Source organism: Periophthalmus magnuspinnatus, chromosome 4 (genome assembly GCF_009829125.3).
Source record: "Periophthalmus magnuspinnatus isolate fPerMag1 chromosome 4, fPerMag1.2.pri, whole genome shotgun sequence".
Taxonomy (NCBI): domain Eukaryota; kingdom Metazoa; phylum Chordata; class Actinopteri; order Gobiiformes; family Gobiidae; genus Periophthalmus; species Periophthalmus magnuspinnatus.
In genome coordinates, this window is record NC_047129.1 from 27809424 (window position 1) to 27833844 (window position 24421).

The window sequence follows — 24421 nt, forward strand, 5'->3', positions numbered from 1 at the left end:
CAAGCATGTGTGAATGGAACAAAACACAACTCTAAGTATGTTTTTGATGAGGTACCAACATTATAACATGGCATTGTTAAGTTGTATTATACAAGTTGTATTATAGAGGAATTGCTGATATCCAAAACTGGTACCAAAAATATTATGCTTTTGATAGTTTTGATGCCCTGCAAAGCGATATAGAAAATGACTAGGCAATGTCTTCATCACAAAAGGGGTTGGATTTAATCAAATTTATAAACATTATTATTTGAAATTTGGGCCAAAATTCTGTCTTAAAACAGCACCAGAGCCAAATCCTAACACACCAAATGATGCACTGCACTAATTATAGTAGACACACCTGCTGTGAACACTCTCCCAAAATAGAAGAATGCATTTGTTCATGTGAAATGCAATTGTCACATTACAGCTCTAGCCCTATGCTTTCTACAGGACTCATAAGATTAATTGCCTCTGATGTCATTTGTCATCAGTGCAATAGACTGATAAAGTGCGGTTTGGAGTTGAGCGGACATACATCTCCTAGCCTATATAATACCTGGGGTGAGTGCATTTAAGTGTAATGGTCCGAGGAATACTTACAGCAGTTGTGGGAACTGCTTCAACTCAAGATGTCTCAGCTTTTCCAACTCTGAAAGTCTGGATCTACTCTTTATTCCATTTAGAGTGGCCAACTCATGCATTTATGTGTGTTTTACAAAACGTTTTTGATGTGTACAACAAGAGGCAAGCCAGGCAAAATTTGGGTCATGGGAAATGAGCAAATGCCTTTTAAAGAAATAACATGTCCAAGGAGAGGAGCGGTGGACTGTCTACCAGAAAAGTTACATAGCGCACACTAAAAACAATATATAAGTGTGTGTTTTTATTTATGTAACAGCACCCAGATAAACCGTTTGGTGAATATAGAAATTTGATTAACTGCACTATAAATGTTGCTAGTTTATTTGCTGATTAGACTAGTCATAAAAATACTGTATTAACATTGTATTGTGTATGGCTTGCAGGACACCATTGTAATCATTGTATGAAATACACAAGCTCTAAAACACATGTCAAAAGACCTTTTTATAACAAAGACAGTGGTATTATTAAATCAAAATGTGAAAAGGGAATAAACACTTTATTCATGAATATTTTCTATATTCAGTCATCATATGTCAACCTTTTATTTAGTTATTAATGCATTCAAAAAGTCTCAGTGTACATTTGAAATAATCATTTGACTGGTCTATTGAAATAATTGTTACCGGTAGTTGTTTTCAGCCTATAGCCATGAAAACAGAGGGATGCCCAATGCGTATCACTGGACAAGATTCAAGATTCTTCAAGTTCATATTTAACGGACCTATTATGCAAAAGCGACTTTTCAGAGCTTTTAACCATATTATAGTTGTTTCCCCTTCTCATTTACCCTCTCGAAGCTGTTTTTGGAATGATTTGTGCATATTTGAGCAATCTTTAATAGCTTAACTTACTACTAAGCTCTAATAGCTTAGTAGTAGTAGTAGTAGTAGTTTCAAGATGCCATATTTCCAAATGAAAAAAAAAATCCCACTACTCGCTAGCATGATGTGTGACTATTTATATGAAGAGCTGGCAGCTACATGGCTCTTTGTTGTGACGTTTATGGCAATGTCAGCTCCCATTGTGCACTGCAGTTTTCTAACGCGGATGTCAGCGGACTTGTTTCTTTTATTAAGTTGTTTGATTAAAAATGAGATGCACTGATAATGCCTATACATTTTACAGGGGAAGTTTATCCACTCAGAGATGTTCCTGGATGAGAACCATCTAGAAGCAATTGTCTTTGACTATTCTCTACAGTTATAGGAGTTCAGTTTTAATCCTGTTTATCACATTTGATTCTACAGTTTGATTATTGGGTCTTCTTTACATTACAAAAGCCATTTAAAAGCATTAACTGGGATGCTTAACTAGAACCAAAGTAAAACTGAGATTGTGTTTTTTGGTCAAACTGAGCTACTCACTGGACATGACAGTGTGATTGGGTCACTGTCTTCCTTCTGTCGTCCTTCAGTGAGGAATCTAGGAGTGATTGTGGACTCCATGCTAAAACTCAACAAACATATCAGCTCAGTTATAAGAACTAGCTTTTGTCAGCTCCAGATTCTGGCTAAACTTAAGCCTTACTTGCCTCTGGCTGATTTTGAAAAAGCTATACATGCTTTTGTCACATCGCGCCAGGATTACTGTAACTCTTTGTATGTAGGTCTGGACCAGGGCTCTATACAGCGTCTGCAGACTGTTCAAAATGCTGCAGCTCGGCTTCTGACCAAAACTAAGAGACGGGAGCACATTACGCCTGTTCTGTGCACTTTACATTGGCTCCCTATTGCTTTTCGGGTGAAATTCAAAGTGTTACTGATTGTCTTTAAATGTCTTAACTTTATGGGCCCAGCCTATCTTAGGGAGCTGCGGCAGCCTTATACTCCTCCCAGAGCTCTGAGGTCAGCTGACCAGCTTCTGCTTGCTGTGCCTAAAGCTAGACTCAAAACTAGGGGTGACAGGGCCTTTTCTGTGGCAGCACCCAAATTGTGGAACAGTCTCCCTTTGTCTGTCCGATTATCTGAGTCTCTTACTCAGTTTAAGTCTCGGCTCAAAACTCATCTTTTCTCCCTGGCTTTTAATACTGTCTAGATATAATGTCTTGTCACTTGCACTGTTATTGTATTTTATGCTCTTTTGTATAATGTAATTATACCTCATTGTGTGATGTTTTATGTGTTTAGTTATTTTATGTGAAGCACTTTGGTCAGCTGAGGTTGTTTTTAAATGTGCTATATAAATAAACTTGAATTGAATTGAAAGAGAATGGGAATCACGGTGACAATGACTCCATTTTGATAATTTTCCTTCTTAATGTTTGTGATTTTTTTTTATATATATATACATTTTTTTAAACATACTTTGACTTAACCCAATTCAATTTATTTTTGTTTGCAGAGATCGGCCCAGTGACCATAACTACAGACCCCATAAAGTTCCAGTATGAGCTGAGGGAGCTGTATGTCCAGGTGTGTTGACAATTCACACTTTTCAATTTAACACATTCAACACTTTGAGCTTGGGCACAGTTCGATTGGGTGTGAGCGCATCCCTTAAGTCTGGCCTTGATAAACCCACAAAACCATCTGGAGTTGTCTCATTACACACAAACTGCATCAGATAACACATGTTTCCGTTCATTTGTTTTTCTTAAGTCATGGAAAAATTATGTGAAATATTGGATGGTTTTATTTTAGTTAAAGCATTCCAACAGGCCATGTCATACCACAGCAGTTATTTCAATGCTATAACAAACACATAAACAAACACACAAGATACCCAAACTAATCTATTTTTCCACCTACCCAAAGAAAATAAAGACAGGCAATTTTTGTTGAACAGAAAGGATGAATTGATAATAAAGAACCAGCAGGGCCCCCTTGAAAACGAGTGCCTTATTGTGAAGTTAACACGATATTCCAAGTTCTGAGGCGTACAAATAATGAGCAGGATGGCAAGAATAAGCCAAAGATTGCTAATTTTTGACACCTGATGTTGAACATTTTGAAACCTATTTAGACCTCCTTAGTGTAATAAAAAAACAAACATGATTTTGATACTAAGGAAAAGACTTTATACCACTTTGATAATAAAAAAATCAACACAATAAATGTTTCAAGACAAAACAATGGTCTTAAGGTGGCTTTATACTTCTGATAGAGAACAAGAGCTAAAACTATTTCGGAAAGGTCCATCTTTTTCCTGTTTTTTTTTTTTTTTTCCCCTAGTATCGATAGTTGTTGAAATGAGTATCTAGTTTCGATAGTACTGTTTAGTATCGGGGTATTGATTTCTTGAGAGCCCTAGACCCCATTTTTATAAAACACCGACCACGTTATCCTTCACATAGCGTTCTAGTGGTAAAATCTTCCTTTGTGTTGCTTCACTCATGAGCTTCGTTTCCTTTCATCACTTCTTTACCTCGACATCTTCTGAACAGGTTTTGGCCTGTGTAGATGGAACAGAGATCTAATGGGAGCCATGATGTTGTAATTGTTTTGACAGGGTTTTGTTGGGTCTCTGTGTTAACTCTTTGTCCTTTGGGTCAGTTTGTTCCAGATGTTTTTTGATACTTACCCACTGGAGTGATCGCTAATACGCAGTGTGGAGGAGACTTGACCTGATGGAAACTTGCACAACTGTTGTCAAATATAGGTGCTAATAAATATAAATAGATAATAGATATTAATCATTACTAAGTAGAGATGGGTCGATATATCTGTTGGCCGATATAGCAGGCCGATATTAGCGCTACTTAGCAAATTGGCTATCGACCTTAAATTTCAAGTACAGGCTGATATTTAGCTTTGGCTGACACAAGAATACACATAAAGCTTCATTTGAACACTTAAGTGCGAAAAGATAGCTGCACAAAGCGTGACAACACAGCTCTCTTAAAGGTTTGTGGTAAGAATAGCTGTTGTGGAGTTTATTGTAAATTTTAATGACAGAATTTGGGGAAAATAAACTAAATCAGTCTTAAATATCAGCCCAACATATTGGCAGAGTTGATCAGCCATCGGTTCCTCTGGACTCATTTCGGTCAATCCTGATATTATATGATATGATATTATTAGCTATACAAATATTAATATCAAAAGTAGATATTAATTTGAACAGGAATACTGTTCTCTAAAGTTACACTATGCAACTTTTCTGGTGAAGGGTCTGCCACCTGTTTGCCTCCATGGAAATGTAACTGCTTGGCAATTTAGCCTATCTATCTCTATGTAAAATTATACAGGGATTCATGTTTTGTTTTGTTTTTTGTTTTTTGAGCAATAAAAGGCCTCTAATTGAATAAATTGTAGATATTTGCTGCACTGTAAATGATTCCAAGGCAAAGCACTAACATCCCCATGAAGACCACATGGCAACATCAAAGAAACTATTCATTTTATTGTATACAGACGTTTTTATCATCATTGTAGTATTTAAACCATATTGAATATCAAGACGGCTTTTTCCTTTGTATCAAAATCAATCAAATTTAGCAATGAATATTTGTAGTTAGTGGATTATATTCAATACATGGCTGTAAAGCTTTTCTGATTTGTAAAGGTTAATAATATCAAAAAATTAGATACTAATCGATACTAAAACTACTATCAAAAGTAGATATTTATTTGAAAAAAGTCACATTCACAGGACAGAAATGAACCTTTCCTAAATAGGTTTAGAATGATCTTGAGCTGCATCAGACCAAGTATATGCCCATGGATTACTATGGAACCTACCTGCACGACTGAGGGATTGCATAGATATAACAGCACATGGTAATATAAAAGAAATTACTATGACTTAATGTTAAAAATGACATTCTATTGTCTAAACAAAGAGTGTTTTTTAAATTATTATTCTGGTATCGGAATCGGTATTGAGTATCAAGTCTATTCTTTAGTATCAAAATTGAGTTTGAAATTTAAGTATCATAACAACACTATGCTGAAGTAAGGGGGCCAGCAAGTTGTGTTATTTTATTTGAGAATTTTGTGTTTTAAACTGTATACAGTATTTTTCAATTAGTGGGAATTAGTAATTAGTAATTCGTTTGTGGTGTCCAGGGCGGAGGTGACTGCCCTGAGATGAGTATTGGTGCCATAAAGATCGCCTTGGAGATTTCTTTACCTGGATCCTTCATCTATGTGTTCACTGATGCCCGCTCCAAAGACTACAGGCTGACCCACGAGGTCCTGCAGCTCATACAGCAGAAGCAGTCACAGGTACTATACTGTATCACTTTCAGTTTAGTCTTGAACTGCATGAAAGACTGAGGGAGGCTGTTTTGTTTAAGTCCTGACAAGTCTTGTTTGAATGAATAATGCTGTACTCAACCTGTAATGGTATTTAAATGTTATCTTTAAAATGGACATAAATGTTAATTGTAAACCCAGTATGTGATAGTACTGTCTATGTGTAGGTGGTGTTTGTGCTGACAGGAGACTGTGATGACAGAAGTCACATTGGATACAAAGCTTATGAAGAGATTGCCTCCACCAGCTCTGGACAGGTCTTCCATCTGGACAAGAAACAGGTCAATGAGGTAAGGTTCAAGCTATAGTTACTTCCCTTTTCATTTTTTTTGCCCTGAAATAAAAGCTTTGTGGTTTTGCATTAGTCACAGTTGAGTATTTGAACTTGGTCTTCAGTTCAGCTCGGTCCAACATAAATTATCTTGGTTTAAATAGTTTCGCAGTTCCTTCACCCATGTCCAAGTCTGGCATCTAGATCAAATGCACAGGAAAAGATTAATTGATTTATGCATAAAATGAATTCTTCCAAGAAATGTAAATTATTGCTTTTGAATTGGGACCAGACCAGGGCTAAACAGGCTGATTTTATGACTGTAAGATGTGATGTTTGGAAAGAACATGGCATTTTTACGTTTATTATGAGCTGTTTCTTGAAAATAGTTTTACTTTTTATTTGAAGGATATTTATCATATTTAAAGTACCATTTTGTCTACAGCTTTGCCAAATGAAAAAAATAACCTAGCCTGGAATTACTCCCATTGACAGGGCCCATATTACAGTATTTTCTGATCTATGATAAAAAAACATAAACAACAATAAACAACATTAAACATCACAATCATACCTGGAGTTGTGTTTTGTTTAACACATAAATCCTGCATATTTAGGCTCTACTTTGTTTTTAAACTCCATACACCTTCACTAGAATCATTTGGATAATTTCAGTCTTGGAATTTCCAATCTGCTGAACAAAAAGTAAAACAGAGCTGTTAACGTCAAAACTACCATTTCCTGACATCACAAGGTGGAGCAGAACATTTTAAGTTTGGAGATGCCAACAGACTAACAATAAATGATTGCTCAAACATGTGTGAATGAAACAAAACACAACTCCAGGAATGTTTTAATGAGGTAACAACATTATAAGATGGCTAAAAGCTCACAAGAGTCCATAATATGGGCCCTTTAAGTCCATCAGTCATCAGTTCTTACTGATTAAAGGTGCACTATGCAAGTGGAGAGTCAGTCAAACTGTTTTGCCTGGAATGTTCCACAATATGAAATTAAACTAATCTACTGTTTATCTTGCATTGATTAAATTACATGTGTTTTTATGGCTCAACATGGAAAAACATGTATTCTAGTGTAAACAAAACAATTACAAATCCATGGAGATGAGGAGGTGGCGAACCCTTTACTACAAAAGTTACAGAGTGCAACTTTAAGTGAGGTAATTCTATGTCCAACTCTTCCACCACATCCAAATACAGAATCAGAATAATAAATATAAACTATGATCAAATATGGACAATATAAACAGAACTCCAATGCAAAACTACCACTGCAAATAGCATGTATTATTAAAGTGAGTTCTACGGCTCATCCCATCTCACTAAAACTACTGCTGGTTAAATACATCCAGGTCTTGCACAGTAGCGGTGGGTCTCTCCTCCGCTGGGACAGAGGAAACAGTGTCACCTCACACAGGCCTGTAGACACTTCCTGACGAAAGTTATGCTCATGTCAAGGAGGGGGTGGTGTCGTGTGCCGCTGTGGTCCACTGTTATGTCTACAACACACTTTCTTTGTGCATGGGTGTGTGTGAACTAGTTTGGATAATAGGGCTAAATGATTTGGGAAAATATATCATTCTGACCAGCATTGTGATTATCATTGATTTGGACATAGCTGATCTGCTAGGAATAGGAAGGAAGGAAATAGGAATTGAGCATGGGCACTGCAATTCACTTTCTATTGAAAAACAGTTGCCCCTCTGTCTGTAACTGCCTGTTGCTAGGCTCCTCATTTTAATAATAAAATGTTCATATAGACCCGCTATACATGGTATTTTTTATTTTGCTATTGTGTCAGTAAATCAAGATATGAATTATTATTAATCATGCACCTTCTTTCCTTGAGGTTGCTCTTACTAACGTTAGGAACAGGTTTGATTGAGAGCATTACTAAGCGCCTGCTTCGTGCTAAACCAGAGTTGCAGGTGGGAATTTGTGTTACTTTCAACAGCCTCGCTCCAGATTGGCTCTTTGGTTGTTACGATAGTCATAGTTGGAATTCCAAATATGGAACTTGGCCCCTTTAACTGCTAGCCTCGATGAGCTTCATTTGACTTTGACTGAATAGACAAAAGGCATCATACGTTCCTAGAATCTGTATAATGTATTCATCTAAAAACAAATATAATTCTTGTGTGGTTTCTTTAGGTCCTTAAATGGGTGGAAGAAGCCGTGCAGGCATCTAAAGTCCACCTGCTGTCCACAGACCACTTTACCGGGGTCAGCAACACATGGCAGATGCCCTTTGACCCCAGCCTCAAGGAAGTCACTGTGGCTCTGAGCGGCCCAGCACCAAACATCGAGATCAAAAATCCACAGGGTAGAATAACGTTTAAGGGTTTTAACAAAGACTTACTATCCTAACAAAGGTGTTTTTGAACCTAAACCTGTGAATACATTAAAATGGAAAGATACTGTGTATTCAATTGTGATGAATCCTGCCCTAAAATACATGTTTGTAATCCCCCAGGTAAAGTCATAGGGAAGAACGATGGACTGAAGGAGCTTTTGCACATCCCCAACTCGGCTAAAGTCATGAACATTAAGGATCCTCAGCCTGGAACATGGTCTATCAAGGTAAACCTTCCTTATTATAAACAACTAAGCTGTGTTGGTTTCAGTGTAGTTTGCTTCTCCCTACAGACAGATATAGCATAGTGACCAGAGCTCTGTCAGAACTGAAAAGACCACTTTGATGATGAGAGATGAGAGTGAAACGTATTGACTGCATAGACTGTGTATAGAAGTACTGTATGCTAGCATAAGCCAAAGCTCATGAGCCATGAGGAAAAGAAGTGTAATAAAACAGTGAAATAAAAACACCACGATCATGTGGTGTGGGGTAAAACAATTTTAAGGTCAGAATGAGAAGCATATGGGCAGATAAGTGGAAATATATAATATAATCTATATCCTCTTTTTTATTTTACATATTACTTGATCAATACTTCCTTTCAAAATCCCTCTTACAGAAATTTTAATCAAAACTTGTATTATAAAGTAAATTTAACAGTTAAAAACAATTAATAATATTAAATTGTAAAGAGAAAATGATAATTTCAAAAAGGAGGAAAGATATGAATCCATGCTTTATCAAAAGAATAGAAAGAGAAATCAGGTGACTCTTGCATGATTGTGTAAACATATAGGCACATTTTAGCCTAATGTCTCTTCTACCTTCATTTTTACTCATGAGTCTGTTAGACAAATCTGACGTCCTGAGGACAAACTGGGAATGACACATGACACAGACTAGCTCTCGACATAACATCGATGATTGAGCAGTCAGATCTACTGACGCACAGGTTGGCTGTGTGATTCGAGCTCCCACAGAGGAATGCTGTCATACTGTTCTTGGACAAGACACTTCGTATGAATGGGTGAATGGTTCCTTGATGTAAAGTGCTTTAAGTGTCTAGAAGGTAGAAAAGCTGTGTGCAAATGTGACCATTTACCACGTGAATACGTCTCTGATTCAGTCTTAAAAACATTTGTTCATTTGACAAGATCCTGTTTTCCTTTGTGACCTTACCTGGAAGTGTGCGTGAAATGAGGCTTCTCCTTCACCATTTCCAGGGATGTCCTGTCTTTTAAAGTGACTTACAGCACCGTGTTCACCTTGAAATAAGGTCACACCCCAGGAGACAGCTGGGCCTCAGCGAAGCCCGTGTTACTGCAGTAATAAATTCACCTAAATACATATGTAATCATTCTAGCATGTGTTAGGGACAGATTACCAGATTATCACATAGATAAATCTTTAACATGTACATATTTCACAGTATTATCCATTATTTGTGCTGTTATTGGACTTACATGCTTTTTAGTATCTTGGCTTTGGCATTTTATATTTTGGAATAGGGCTGCACAATATGTCGCAATCGTGCTGAGACAATTATTTAAATAATAGAATGTCATCTACAAACAACAAAATATCTTTATCAACTTATCACTCCATATATTAAAATTGAAACTATATATTTTGGATCTCAATATTTCGTGAGCACTTTTTCTATGCACAAGTGGGGAGATTTGGGGGATTTTTATTGTAATACTATAAGAGTTGAGCTCTGGAGGGGGTGAATTATTTTATGGATAATTGGTACATTCTGCTATTTATTTGTTGCAGCTCATCTCTTTTGCTGTAATGAAACATTACAGTCTATTTAAATGGTAAACAGTCTATTTAAATGGTTTACTGGGATTATCTTGCATTATTTACATTTTATTTTGTGGCATAAACTAGTTTCAATATTATCGTTATATAATGATAATATTTCTCTATAGCGATATTTCAAGCTTTAAAATGTGTTATTATGACAGGTCTAGTATAACCATCTTCATATTTCAGTCTCTCATATGTTAATGCTGGTGGAGGTGTTTACAAAGTGCACTTTGAACAGAACCCTACTTTTTAAGCATATTTTGCAAATCTAATCACATTTTAATACTTTTTCCCCCCCAAAATGTGCATCCCTACCATATTCCACTGTAAATCTCTACTTTTACAATTGAGTGTTGCTGCCTATTAACGCAAAATATGATTCATCCGATAACAGTTTTATGAAATATGGAACAATCATTTTCAGGGGTCAGTATTTCTTGTGTATACGGTACTTTTTCTTAGTGCAAGTAAAAAAAAAAAATGTATACAGCAATAAGATTTGAGCTATAGAGAGGTGAATATATACTTCTATAACCCATTAGCAATACAAACTACGTTTTTCATTGTGCTCATGTTTTGACAATATTGTACATTTAGAATAATTTTTGGGGATAATTCTACTTCGGGGTTTAGCAAAAGAAAAAGTTCAAATCTATCAACTGGCAAATCGTTGTAAGCGTTCATACACTGTAAAAGCATGCAAAATTGCACAAAAAAAATCTTCGAAACAGCGAGGTGAACCACGTTATAGTGAGGGACAACTGTATATCATAGTAATATTTTTGTGTTTGTAAGATTTACTGTTTTAATTTTGCCTCCCTGCACTGCTCTTGAGGCCCACCGGTGCATGAAGGTTTGTCTTAGTGCTACGGTTCTGCTTCTGTGCCCTTCACATGAGCTCTTAGACAGACACAGCTTTCATTGAGAACTTTACTTTCAGAATACAGCCATTACCGTGATTCATTTCACAAAATCACAGTCAGATTCTATCCTCCTCTGTCTAACCATTCCTCTTACATTGCTTCACTAGTTGTTTTTCGCATTAGCAGCCTGTTCCACACAAACCTGACAGACTAAAAATATCCAAAGATCATGTGATGCCTGTATTCCTGGATATGGAAGAAATATGGAGAAATACTTTAGAGAGATTTTTCTTCTCCCATAATGCATTTTAAATACGACAGTATTATTTGTTTTTTGTTGACTTTATGTGGAGCACTTTGGGCAGCTTAAGTTCTTTTTAAATGTGCTATATAAATAAAAATGAATTTATTTGAATAAGAAAGTGATCAAATTGTTGAAGTTATAGCTGCAGTATTCAGGACAGTAAGTATGTGCTAGTATAGTCATTTTACAAGAAATGTGTGCTTTAGGATGAAAATCAGTGTCAAAACTACACATTTGAGCAGATATCGGTAGTAAAAAGTCACATTCACAGGACAGAAATGAACCTTTCCTGAAAAGGTATAGAGTACAAGTATAAGACACATAGACTAGTATACGCACATGGACCACTATGGAATCTGACTGAGGGACTACACAGATATAAGACCACGTAGTGATATAAAAGAAAGTAGTGTTATTTAATGTTGAAAATTATGTTCTTTTGTCTAAAGAAATAATGTTTTTTATTATGACCCTTATATTGGAATCTGTATTGAGTATTGAGACTAGTCCTTGGTATCGAAATTGAGTTTGAAATTTTAGTATCATGACAACACTAATGTAACTTGCATTATAGACTTGCTGTGAAATGATGGAATTAGCCACTTTAATCACAAGGGCACTCATTATTGTGATCTTAGATCATCCTTACTTCTAATGAACCCTCATTTATGACCAGCTAAATGGCTGGAACAAGTTAGAGACTGGTGTCAGAGGCTTTAAAGTCAGGGATTGTATTGCGTTTCATGTTTGTAGCATTAGTAACTGCCTATCCCAGACCCCTACTGTTACTGCATTACTTTGTTGTTCTGACATTGAGCATCTGATAGGATTTTTACTGTCTACAAAACTTGAAAAACAGTCTAGTTCAATTTAAATAGTTTGCAGTGGTCCAAAGTTATTCCTCACTTACCTTATGCATCCTAATTATTCACCTCAATGTGTTTATAAGCACTTTTTACAACTCTCAGAGACCACAGCAGGGTTCTGCCATCATGGTAAAGGTTTTGCCCAAATACATGGGAAAAATTGGATACAGGGCCTTTAACTACTTATCTTTATACTTCACTTTTTGAGACAAGTGAGTCATTGTCTGTGACACCTCTGAATTGTTGCTTTAAAGTGAGGAGTTTCCACTTGTCTCCAAACCTGTGTTTCAGTGCAATTATTCAGCCTCTTCTCCAGTCACTCTTCAAAGGAGAAAAAGAGCACATCAGCTCTGTGATTATACAGTTGTTTGTTTAATTTAAATGTAAAAGTTAGACACAAGGGTCTTTTGAATTTGAGCGTCTATGGACTCAGTGACTAAAGCTTAAATGACTAACCCTGAGATAAAGTGTTTTGTCTTGACTAAATGTGGCACATGTTTCTGCTATTTGCAATTATTTTTATGGGGATTCTTTTGAAACCACATTGTTTTTCAACAATAATATTCAGTAAATCTGCAAATCTCTACACTTCTACATTGTGAAATAAGATAAGAGAACCTTTGTTTGTTCCATAATGGGGAAATTCCAGTGTTGCAACACAGGGTACAAGAAGAGTAGGGGGAAAAAATGCAACCAAAAATAAAGATAAATAACTTTTAAAAAAGACTAAAATCTAATTTAAGTTAAGACAGTGTTTCTCAAACTGTGGTACTGCTTCAGGTGGTACCCACTGTGGTAGGTTATTTAGTTTAATTTACAGTGCATTCTATCCACTTGTTTAGAACTACATTAGACATATTTAGGTCTTGGGTAGGATTAAACCATGCCTTTGTTTAGACCTGGTATAGTTTTAGACATAGTTTCGATCTGGTGCTACTCAGAGAGCCAAATATGTATTCAAGTGGTACTAGATGTGAAACCCACTGAGTTAAGACACAAAACGGTATAAATTTTTTTTTATAAAGCTACAAACTTATACGTACAATAAATGGCTATATGTCTAGTCTGATGTTTAATACACTGTTTTCCTCTTCCTTTCAGACATCCAGTGAAGGCAGACACTCGGTTCGTATCTCGGGCCTCAGTAACATTGACTTCAGAGCCGGGTTTTCCAGAAGGCCCACTTTAGATTTTAAGAAAACCATCAGCAGACCTGTACAAGGTCAGTGGGACTGTAAACCTTCAGAATGTGAGAGGAGACTAAGCCACAGCTGTTGTACATTTTCACTTTCACCTGTTGTCTTCACTTACGCCTCCAGGGAAACGTAGTACACAAGCCCCATTCACAAATACAGCCTGACCCGGGAATTTACCTGCATTTTGCCAGAACAGGGTCATGTGTGAATGTGAACGAAGCCAAAACTGATTTTCCTTGCATTTTTTTTTTTGATTACCAGGAATATTTAGGAAAGATAACATGGCTCACTCCAGATATGTGTATCATTTTGAACTGAGTTCTACACATGTATCAATCTGGAATGGCTCTCACTCAAATCGATCAGGAAAAGGTGGAATGTCATGGCAAATATTTTCTGACTTGTCAAAGCATCACAAAAGCAGAAGAAGCTGAGAAATTAAACTTGATTTAAATCAAGTTGAGAGAAAAGCACCAACATCTTTCAAGCACTAATCGCTTACCTTCTGCCCATTTTTCAAAATACATTAGTCTGTATTCCCACTAAAATAGGTTGAAGTACATCGATCTCACATAATTGTTTTTGTTTTTGTTTTGGTTCATTCGGGTGCTTCAGTTTTGGCTCTGCTCAAACTACAATGCTGACCTGTGATTAGACTGAACCTCTGGACAATCGCAACAGTGGGCCAGACAAATTCTGGATGGACAAATATTGCCAGAATTCACCCTGCTGGTGAAAAGCTCACAAGAGTCAGTTTTGCATAATATAGGACTTTAACTGTGAACAGAGCAGACAGGGGGTCATTGCAGAGTGTTCTGGCATTTTGTACCTGGCACTTTACTCGGAACTATATGCAAATATATACATTTTGTCAATTTTCCAGGTATTCCCACACATATCCTCCTCAACACCACTGGTCTGTCTCCTCCGGCACGGGCAGACAGACTGGAGCTCCTGTCCATAAACGGTGATGTCATCAAAACTATTCCCATCCGATATTTTCCACATCGGGAACCGTATGGTCTCTACAACATCTCAGAGTTTATGCCCCCAAATGAAGCCTTCTTCCTCCGAGTCACAGGATATGACAAAGATGGCTTCATATTTCAACGTGTATCAAGTGTTTCCTTCTCAAATATTAAACCTGGTGAGTTTAGAAAGAGCTCGTTTGATTACTACTAAAATTAACTGGAAAAAAAGGGCTGGGCAATGTGGTAAACTTGTATTGGTTCATCCTGATTTTTGATTGTAGTTTATTTTTTGATTAACAGCAAAAATGGTTTTCAATATTGATTTTATGAATTAACGTTTTAATCAGTAGGATTTAAAAGTGCACTGTGTAATTTGGTTGTGGTTGGGGATCTGCTACCTGCTTGTGTCCATGGAGATGTTAATGTTTTGCTTGGAATTTCCACAGATATTGGTATAATGGCAGGTGTTATACCAATGCACCTGGAATTATACCAATATCTGTGCAAGAAATCCTTGAAAAATATAAATTCTTGTTGTGAGTGGGGTAATCTCTCTATTGATCTGACCTGTAACTTGGCCTGGCAGTGTCACCTGCATGTCCCCATAGACATAAATAAGTTTAATGCCGTACTGCGGAACATTCTAGGCAAAACCTCTCTGCCGAGACAAGCAGGTGACAGAACCTCCACCAGAAAAGTTACATAGTGCACCTTTAACATAAAGAAAATTCCATGTATTTCTCCAAAGTCTGAACTCTGCTCCAAACCAGGATTGATTAAAAAGCCTCAAGCTGATCAGTGACTTATTTGAAGCTTTTTAATTTAAATTTGATTAAAACTGCATTCTAAAATGTATCATATTGTCTTTTTAGATGCTCCAAAAGTGTTAATGCCACCCACCACGCCTGGATACTACCTTCAAAATGGGGCCATCAACTGCCAAGTCCAAAGTCTCATCCCATTCACTCTTCGTTTTAGTAGAGATGGGAGAAAACTCGGTGTGGACCAACTATATAGGTGAGCAGACACTCAAATACATGCTTCAGACTCGGAAATAATGTATTAAATGTCCAATTGCTATGTTAATGTGTTATATTTGTAGTAATAGGTAGTCTCCACTTACATTTTTCTTCTATGTGTTTTATACTAGTGAGTCAGTAAATGCATCTTGGGACATAGACCAGGTGACATTGAAAGATGAAGGATACTACGAGTGTGTTGCGATCAGTAACGCTGGGACTGGAAGAGCTCGCACCTTTTTAGATGTCTCAGGTAAGCTATTTTTATTGTTATTTTATGGTTTACTTATTTTACCTTTATTTTACCAGGCAAAACATCAAGAACAAATTCTTATTTACAACACTGGCCTAGCCTTATGTGGTCATTGATAATATTAAAACAATTTATTATTATTGTGAGGTCGAATGGATTTTGTTTTGAAAATGAACTGTGAACAGACCTAGCACATTTATTGACTGAAGGGAATTTGTCTTGGATGATGACTCAGTGGTTAGAGTGTTACCTGTGTGTACTGTTGTTGTGTTCTTGGGCAAGGCACTTTGCTCGCCTTCTCCAGTAGGAATGCAGATGATGAGAGGATTGGTGGTCAGAAGGGCCAATGGCACAGATTGGCTTCTACCACCGAGTATGCAGTGAATGAATAATGCACAAAACTGTAAAACAACTTTGATCATCTCTAAAAGCACTATATACATAGCTTTTGGAATGCAAAAAAGTTATGTTGCCGTAGAGATTAAGAGCAAAATATAATCTTTTGAATGGAGAAAAGTCCTTAAAATGTTGCATATAAGGAAGGAAGGGGAAGGGTAAACAAAAAATAGGGCAAAAGAGTAAGTATTGTATAAAGTACAGTATAAAACTTATTATGTAAAAATGTAGACTAGCTTGAACATATTTAATAGGCATCTTTTGCTATAATACTTCAAACAATGCATCTCATTTGTCCAATGTAATTGCTATGTCCACATCAAATAAACAAGTAAAACAATATGAAAACAATTCCCCCATATGTAACACTGGTAACACTGAGCTGACTACTACTGTACATGACCTAACAGTAAGGCCCAGACAGGTGATAACGGTGCACTGGATTGCTGTACTTAGAGTAGTTATGTTAATTAACACTATGGAGAGAGCCACCCTGAACGAGTCCACGCTGTGGGCCAAAAGAATGAGTCAGGAATGCGTGGAGCGGGAGCCGGTGGTAAGCATTAATCTGTCAACAAGTGTAATTATGCTGTGATGGATCTACCTGGAGAGCAGCGAGGATTTACACCAGTTATGTCCTGAAAGTATTACATATGTCTACTAGGGATGAGACAAGACCTCATGCCTCAAGATATTGCAAGTTAAAACTGCCGTTCGATTGTATACACATATGGAACATTATATTGTGAGATTGTGGGTAGTTCTGAGATATTGAGGTTTAAAGTTCTGACCACACTATTTAATATTTTGAATTTCATTAGCACATTTTTTTGCAGTTTGTTATTATAATGTAATGTGTGAGATACTGTGTCCAGTAGAAGATGCGTGGTTTGTCTTCTGACCCACGGGGCCTGCGGGTAACCTAATTTATTGCGGGACGGGTTGAGGCAGGTCATTTTTTCACACAAGAAAAATATGTGGGCTGTTATTACTATAGCCTATAAAATATTTCAAAACAAGCTAATTTTCATCTACATTGGCCTATGTTTGATTATGTTTGATAATAAAGTTTAAGTAAGCAAGTAAACCGGCACAACCTGATGCGCGCCCCCTTTGAGCAGCATTGGGCGCCACCCACACAATCCACATTAGCCAGTTACAACCATTTGCCACAGTAAAAGGAGCCAAAAAGAAGCGATTTGGAAATGGAAAATAAGATATGATTTTGTTTTGAAAGAAAACTGCAGCTGGTTCATCATATTGACAGATTCACTCCCATTATGTCTGTTTTCAAGCATGTTTTTTGCTAAAATAAAGTTGCATTTATTGCCATATTTTCACAGTGTATTTAATGATTGCTGGTGCAGGTCGGGGCAGGTTGTATAAATAGATTCTACTGTGCGTGGTGAGCCAAACATTATCAGAACTGTAAGACCCATGGGATGGAAAAAAGCCTGACCCCCATATTTCTAGCGTCCAAGTAAGTTCCCTTGTGGATTAATAAAGTTTGTCTGAATCTAAGTTTTGAGAATCCGTAACCAATCAAAGAGCAGTTCCATAATAACAACAACAGTTTAAATACAATAAAAAAAATATGTTGGGACAAAATCGTTACCTGAGCGGCACAATTTATTCATAATAGTGAGTCTTGTCCCATTCCCAGGACCCTTGTCTACCCATTAACAGTCCAAAATACCATGTACAAATAAGGTAAGTATATGGAGTGTTCAACCAAGTTTTATTATTATTAATTTAATATTATGGAGAATTTGATCCTTTTTCTTCCAAAACAACCCTTTCCATGTCATGTAGTCTGTGCTATGGTTGCTCTGGTTGATTGGCAATGCAACCAACCCAGTATATGATGTAAGGAGAGAGGAGCTGTAAAACCTATAATATGTTCCATGGCCTGTGTTGAAAGTTTATGAATAGAGGCACCCTACAATGACCTAGATGCAAAATTAAACAACTATTCTCATAATTCGCATTATAATAAATAGTATTTAATTGAAGAAAGTCATTTGAAGTTGATCTAATTTAGGAGTCTCGTTCCCTGGCTTGGTTTTTTATTGGTGTTTTATTGTTTTATTGTTTTTTGCCTATGCATTGTATCATCTGTATATATGTTTTTTAATGGTCTTATGTGAAGTATTTTGGGCAGCTGAAGTTGTATTTATATGTGTTATATACATAAAATTTGCCTGAACTGGCATATTATACAGTGTAGATAGATTTCTGTAGTATATGACATAAACTGTTAAATAAATCACCGTAAATGTAGGTTTAAATTGCTTATTTTTTGCTTCTCAATGCCCATTATTATTTATTTGTTTTTCTTCCCATTATATTGTGACTTGTATAATTATGATCGACTACTCAATCAATCCCTATATTGTGCTTTACAACATTTTTCTATTCATAGCCTTTATTTAACCACTGGATCCATTAGCTCAAATATCCGTCTCTTACCGAACAAACTACTGTCGTGTAAGGAAAAACTAGCATTGATTTATGAGTATTGCTATAGAAAATTATTGGTATCAACTGAATATGCCATCTCTTCTGTATAATTCACGTAGTAATAGTAGTTTGGGCCGTTTTGTAGAAACCCCTTGGCTGACCCGTAGTACCTAGACTGGTATCATAAAGACTGCACCAGGCCTCCATTGCTTTTGTAAATGTCAATCAGTAAAAAAATAAGGCTTGAGTTCTTTCAATGAGACAAAACGCAGTAGCCGGAAAGTGAACGTAACTTAATAAAACAAGTTGGGTAGAAACTAGAGAGCGGTCTACTTACTGTATTTAAAAATAGTCTCCATGTTCCCAGAGGTACAAAGGTGGTTTTGTCTGTTTAACCGCTACATATTGTGACATTTAAATTAATTGAGTGAAACAAATCCTTTTCCCTTTAAGGCCCAGTCTCTGTTACACTGCCAATAGTGTTTTTTTTCATAGTGAAACGGGTCAAATGCATTTTCCAGGCGCACACACAAATGTAGAATCATAATATACAACACACATGCCAAATTTTTATTCATGTAATCCAAGTGAGCCCTACTGGTTTCCAAAGTGTCCTCCAAAGCATGAGCCAATGTTTTAAAGCAATGCCGTTTTTTACTTTTACTTTAAAGTGTATTTCTTTGGGAAACATGCAGTGTCCAAGTTACAAGTCTGGTCTAGTAAGAGGCAAGCATGGTCACAGTGTAGGATGCATGTATTTCAAGGTATTTTTGAGCAATGAACACATTTAAATAAAGGTCTTTATATTAGCATATTGATTGCCTGAAATGTTATGTAGGGGAGCTTTAAAGGTTCTATATTACGCACAAATGCACTATGTAACTTTTCTGGTGCTTATCTACCTGGACATGTTATTATTTTGGCTGGAATGTTTCACAGTATGTTCTTTTCATTGCCTTGGAAATTCTTACTGTTAGTGGGCTCTTCTCTCCATAGCTCTGACCTGTAACCAGGCCTTATGACGCCACGTACTTGTGCCCATGGAGAAGGTCAAGCTTAGTGCCATATTGTGGAACATTTCATTCAAAATACTTATGTCCATGGAGACAAGCAGGTGGCAGACCCTCATCAAAAAAGTTACACAGTGCACCTTTAAGAGATTTAAGAGATTTTTTCTGCTTGTTTATCATTAACCATTTTCACATTTTGACTTCTGCTTATTACATTTCCTTTAGAACCACCTCCAGCCGTCACAGTGGAGGCTAATGTCACCGCTGCTCCTGGGTCCGGTGCAGTCCTCACCTGTCATGTGGTCAGTACAGTGACCTTTAACCTCACGTGGCTCCGAGGGGGTCAGGACGCTCGGCTGGACCCCCGCGCTCGTGTCTTGTCCAATATGTCCCTGCGATTGGACAGCGTGACCCCAGAACACACAGGCTTCTATGAGTGCATCGCTGTCAATGAAGGAGGACCGACTGGAGAGAGGGTCTATCTCACTGTACAAGGTGAGGAGAGATTTAAGTCATTACTAGAGGTTTTAGAAAGTTTATTTTTGATTGAATTGCTTCCTTTTCATTACAGTGCAGCTTGATCATGAATTTGTTTGTTTTTTATTGTTGTCATGGTCCATAATTGTTGTCATGGTACACAATGTCAGTCTTGACTTGTTCCCAGGCCAGTTGAGAGACATAGCTCCTCCAGTGGATCATGGGTCTTCCCTGGGGCCTCCTCTTGGTGGGACATGCCCGGAAACCCTCCCCAGGGAGTTTCCAATAATTGGCTCTGTGCACAACGGTAGCCAGCTAGTTCCAATCAGAGAACCAGTCTGCCTGACCATTTTTGGTGTAATGTAATATCTATGAGGTTTGCAGAGCTGTGCTAAAAACAGTAAATCCTGACAGATCAGGCAGTGGACAGGGAGCTGCAGGTGAATGTCACTGACAACATGTTAAACCCTTTACACAGAAGTGACATCCACCTGCAGCTCTCTGTTCACTGCCTGATCTGTCAGGATTTAATGATTTTAGCACGACTTGGCAAAAGCCTCACAGACTTCATGCCGGAAATGGTCAAGGTGACTGCCCCTCTGATTGGAACTCATTGGCTACCATTGTGCATGGAGCCAATTTCACTTTACTTTAATTTCCTCATATAGTCATAAACCTTCAGAAGTACAGATTATCCCCTATATCTCTTTTTTGAGAAACTACTGTAACATTGGAGATGGAAGTCCACAGATTTTAGCTTTAGAATGCCATTTGTAACTTAGGTTCAATTTGAAGCCTTATTAACTGCCTATTTCAAATGCCCCAAAGGTCCAGACGGTGTTTGTGGGAGGTAATTTTAACAATACATGCATAATCCTGTGTAATTTACACCTTAAACAGTAGTTGAAATCTTGGCACAAAAGCAGTTTCTTACACATAATCTAAACCATAGGAGATCACTTTGCCTTCCCTGTATCACTGTACTCACTGCAGTAATTCAGTGGAAGTGTTAACATTATTTACACATTACTCTGAGACGGCTTCCAGTAGAGTTTTCCGTTTCTCGACAGCTCATATCTAACACCTAGTCTGAACTAATCCAGGAACAAGAGGCTGTGCCAAAGGGAAGTATCAAGAGTTTTACCGTCTGAGAGAAGAAGGGAGGAAACAGGAAATGATGGTGTAAAACAGTCACATAAAGCTGCAGCCTTTGCCTACTGTGAGCCAGGGCTTTTCATGGAGCACGTGTAGTTATGAAAGTTCAACAAGAGAGATAATACTCAAGATATTGTGTGTGGTTTGAATATGTATGTCTTAAAAGGCTGAACTTAATGCTGAAATGTATTGAGAACATGTAGTGCCACCAAGATGTCTGTGTAATTTCTCAGTCATACAGAAAAATTAAATTCTTTCAGCTGGACAAAAAGTTCCAGCTCCCACAGATGAACACTCTTGCTGTGTGCTTGACAAGACACTTAACCCACCTCGCCTCCAGTGTCTGTGTACATTGGTATATGAATGTGTGTGTGAATGGGTGCATTTGCCTCTAAATAATAATATAACTGACACAAACTGGCGCACAATACACTCACAGCCTATGTGCATGTAGCCTTTATATTTTGCTTTGTTGCAGTTCCTTTACTGTGTTGTATGCCAGCAAACGGGGTGCTTATAAGCTCTACTTTTTTGTGAATAGGAAGTATACTAAGCTGTACAAAAGTAGCAGAATGAATGATAAAAACTACAATATAGAACGTTTGAAAATAAACTGTTAACAGAATTCTCAAAGGATTCATATTCAAGAATCCAAAAAGCTTTATTAATTTATAGGTTTATATTGAAAGTCACTCAGAAAAATATTTATTCTTTTATTCCCCTCAAGTTCTCCACTCTTTGTTGAGTTTTGTCTGTGGCCCATGACTCTGCTCTCAAACAGCTGTCAGTGTGACCTAAGGGTTTCCTAATTACCCCCTGGTCAGGCTGATCCCAGTCATTAGCCCCACTTTGAAGTGAGCTCGATCTGCTGACACCTCACACTATTTACCCAACATTGAACTTGAACATTCACACTGTGCGTAAAGCTCCTGGTCCACCTCAAAATGAGACAGTGGAGAAGGAGTTTTGCCATCTTCATTTATTAAGAACTTTTAAAACTTTGCAGCAGGCCAGTGGCGGATGAAGTACTCAATTTTGTTAAGTAAAAAGGTAAAAAGTTACTTAAGTATAAGTATCACATGAAAACATCTTCTTAAAAGTATTTAAGTACACATTTAAAAATATACTTAAGGAGTAAAAAGTAAAAGTATTTCACACAAGTGAAATGTGTAAATGTGATGATATTGATTAAAAATTATACAACAGTAGCAATACAAATCAATTTCTTACTTTTTCTTATGAATTTTGTGTGTTTGTTTTTGTTTGCTCAAAGCCGAGGTTTGAACTCGAAAACTTTAGTCAGGATGTTACCACAAACATGGTAAAAGTAGCCCCTAAAATCACATGAAAAGTACTTTTTACTTGTCAGTCCTATTAAAAAATGCAACACAGTAGAAAGTACAGATACCTGCTCTCAAATGTAGTGAAGTAAAAATAAAAAGTATCCAATGTAAAACTTACTTTAAAGTACAGATACCTAAAAACTCTACTTAAGTACATTACTTTACTACTTTGTTTTACTTACACCACTGCATCAGGCCAGAGTGTTACAAAACATAGAATAAACAATCACAATCAAAGCAGGTCCCAATGCAGATATTAAAAAAATAGAAACAATGAGACAGCGATCACTCAAGAGCATATCGAAAAACACCGCGCTTGTTAAAAGCCAATGAAAAATGAATTTATTTTGTGTGTTTTCTCTGTAGTTTGGAACTGTTTTCTCGTACACATTATGGAGATCAGCATTCCGACCCACTTTCAATCCTGTTGAGTTTATGATTTTAAAGGCATGTCTGTGGCTAACCTGCTATGTTTTCTAACTAATGTCCATAACACAATTATTTTTAGTCCAAAAAACATGTTTAAAACCTAAAATTTGGCTAAAAACTTTATATCTTTGCAGTTCTAAATTTATTATATTGTAAATTAGTTACCACGTGTGTGATTAGCCCCCAGCAAGCTTTCATAATTTTAAAATTTCTATTTTACTTAGTCAACGGGAAAAATGTACCCAAACCCAAAAGGTGGGCGGGGCTGTTGAGCTCCATACTCAATATTCATAATTTGCTGTTTTGTATATCTCCAAAACAACAATTTCTGTAATATATGGTAAATGGTCACATTTTTATGTCTGTTGAGCAGCTCTCCGCCCCAGCTCCAGACTCAGACTCGTGACCAGGAAGGAAAAATTAGCACAAAAAACTGACAGACAAACCAGGATCATGACACCACCTTCAAGGCACTCAAACATGAAGGACCCATTCACACACGTGTTCATACACCAGTGTACACAGACAATGGGGGTGAGGGGGCTTAAATGCTCAAATTTGTGAAATCGCACTGCCAAACTGTGGGTCAGTGGATTTGATCACTCAACCAATGATGTTTATATCGAGAGTGGGTTTCAAACTGCCAGCCTTTGGATCAGTGGACAAATACAACTTAGCTACTGTCGCCCTGTATTTTGTGTGTGTGTGTGTATATATATATATATATATATATATATATATATATATATATATATATATATATATATATATATATATATATATATATATATATATATATATATATATATATATATATATATATATATATATATATATATATATATATATATACATATATACACATATACACATAGCTTGTTAGCAATCAATGTAAACATACAGCAAAACACACCAGTTCTTGCAAAACATTCATGCAGCACTTTGAGCATTTTGTGCATGTTTTGCAAAGTGGTGTTTAACTCCAAATAAACCAACCCAACTCGAACATCCTTGTGTAAGAACAGAAACAGATGCAAAGGAAAGGTGATTGATTTCTCTCATGGGACCGACAGGATCCTGACCTAGTTTTTTGTTTCTGTAGCATCAGTGATATACAGTGCCTAAATCCCATTGTCTCCCCCCATTTAGACCTACCGTACTTACTCCTAAGACCACTCCTAATTTTACTACAACTTCTAATGGTTTAAAGTGCATACGACAGGTTTTCATGTTTTTGCAATTTTTACTTTGTTTGGTGGGATAGTACATATTGTAGTTTTTCAGTAGTGCAGTGGTAGTTTTTGAAGAAAAGTTGGAACAAAAAGTAAAAAAATTGCAGGACGTTTTGGATGAGAATACATATCTTTGTCATCAAGGCACAAAATGACATCCAAA

At 36.8% G+C, this 24421-nt stretch overlaps 1 protein-coding gene across 1 annotated transcript in view; it reads left to right on the forward strand.

Moving 5' to 3' along the window:
• The window catches only part of hmcn1 (hemicentin 1), a 120080-nt gene that overhangs the window by 21565 nt on the left and 74094 nt on the right, over positions 1-24421 (forward strand). Inside the window, exons 2-11 of the mRNA XM_033965339.2 lie at positions 2971-3041; positions 5637-5795; positions 5993-6115; positions 8268-8439; positions 8590-8696; positions 13419-13539; positions 14397-14660; positions 15357-15501; positions 15635-15756; positions 19848-20117. Coding sequence (XP_033821230.1) covers positions 2971-3041; positions 5637-5795; positions 5993-6115; positions 8268-8439; positions 8590-8696; positions 13419-13539; positions 14397-14660; positions 15357-15501; positions 15635-15756; positions 19848-20117 — 1554 coding nt within the window. The remainder of the gene's footprint in view (positions 1-2970; positions 3042-5636; positions 5796-5992; positions 6116-8267; positions 8440-8589; positions 8697-13418; positions 13540-14396; positions 14661-15356; positions 15502-15634; positions 15757-19847; positions 20118-24421) is intronic.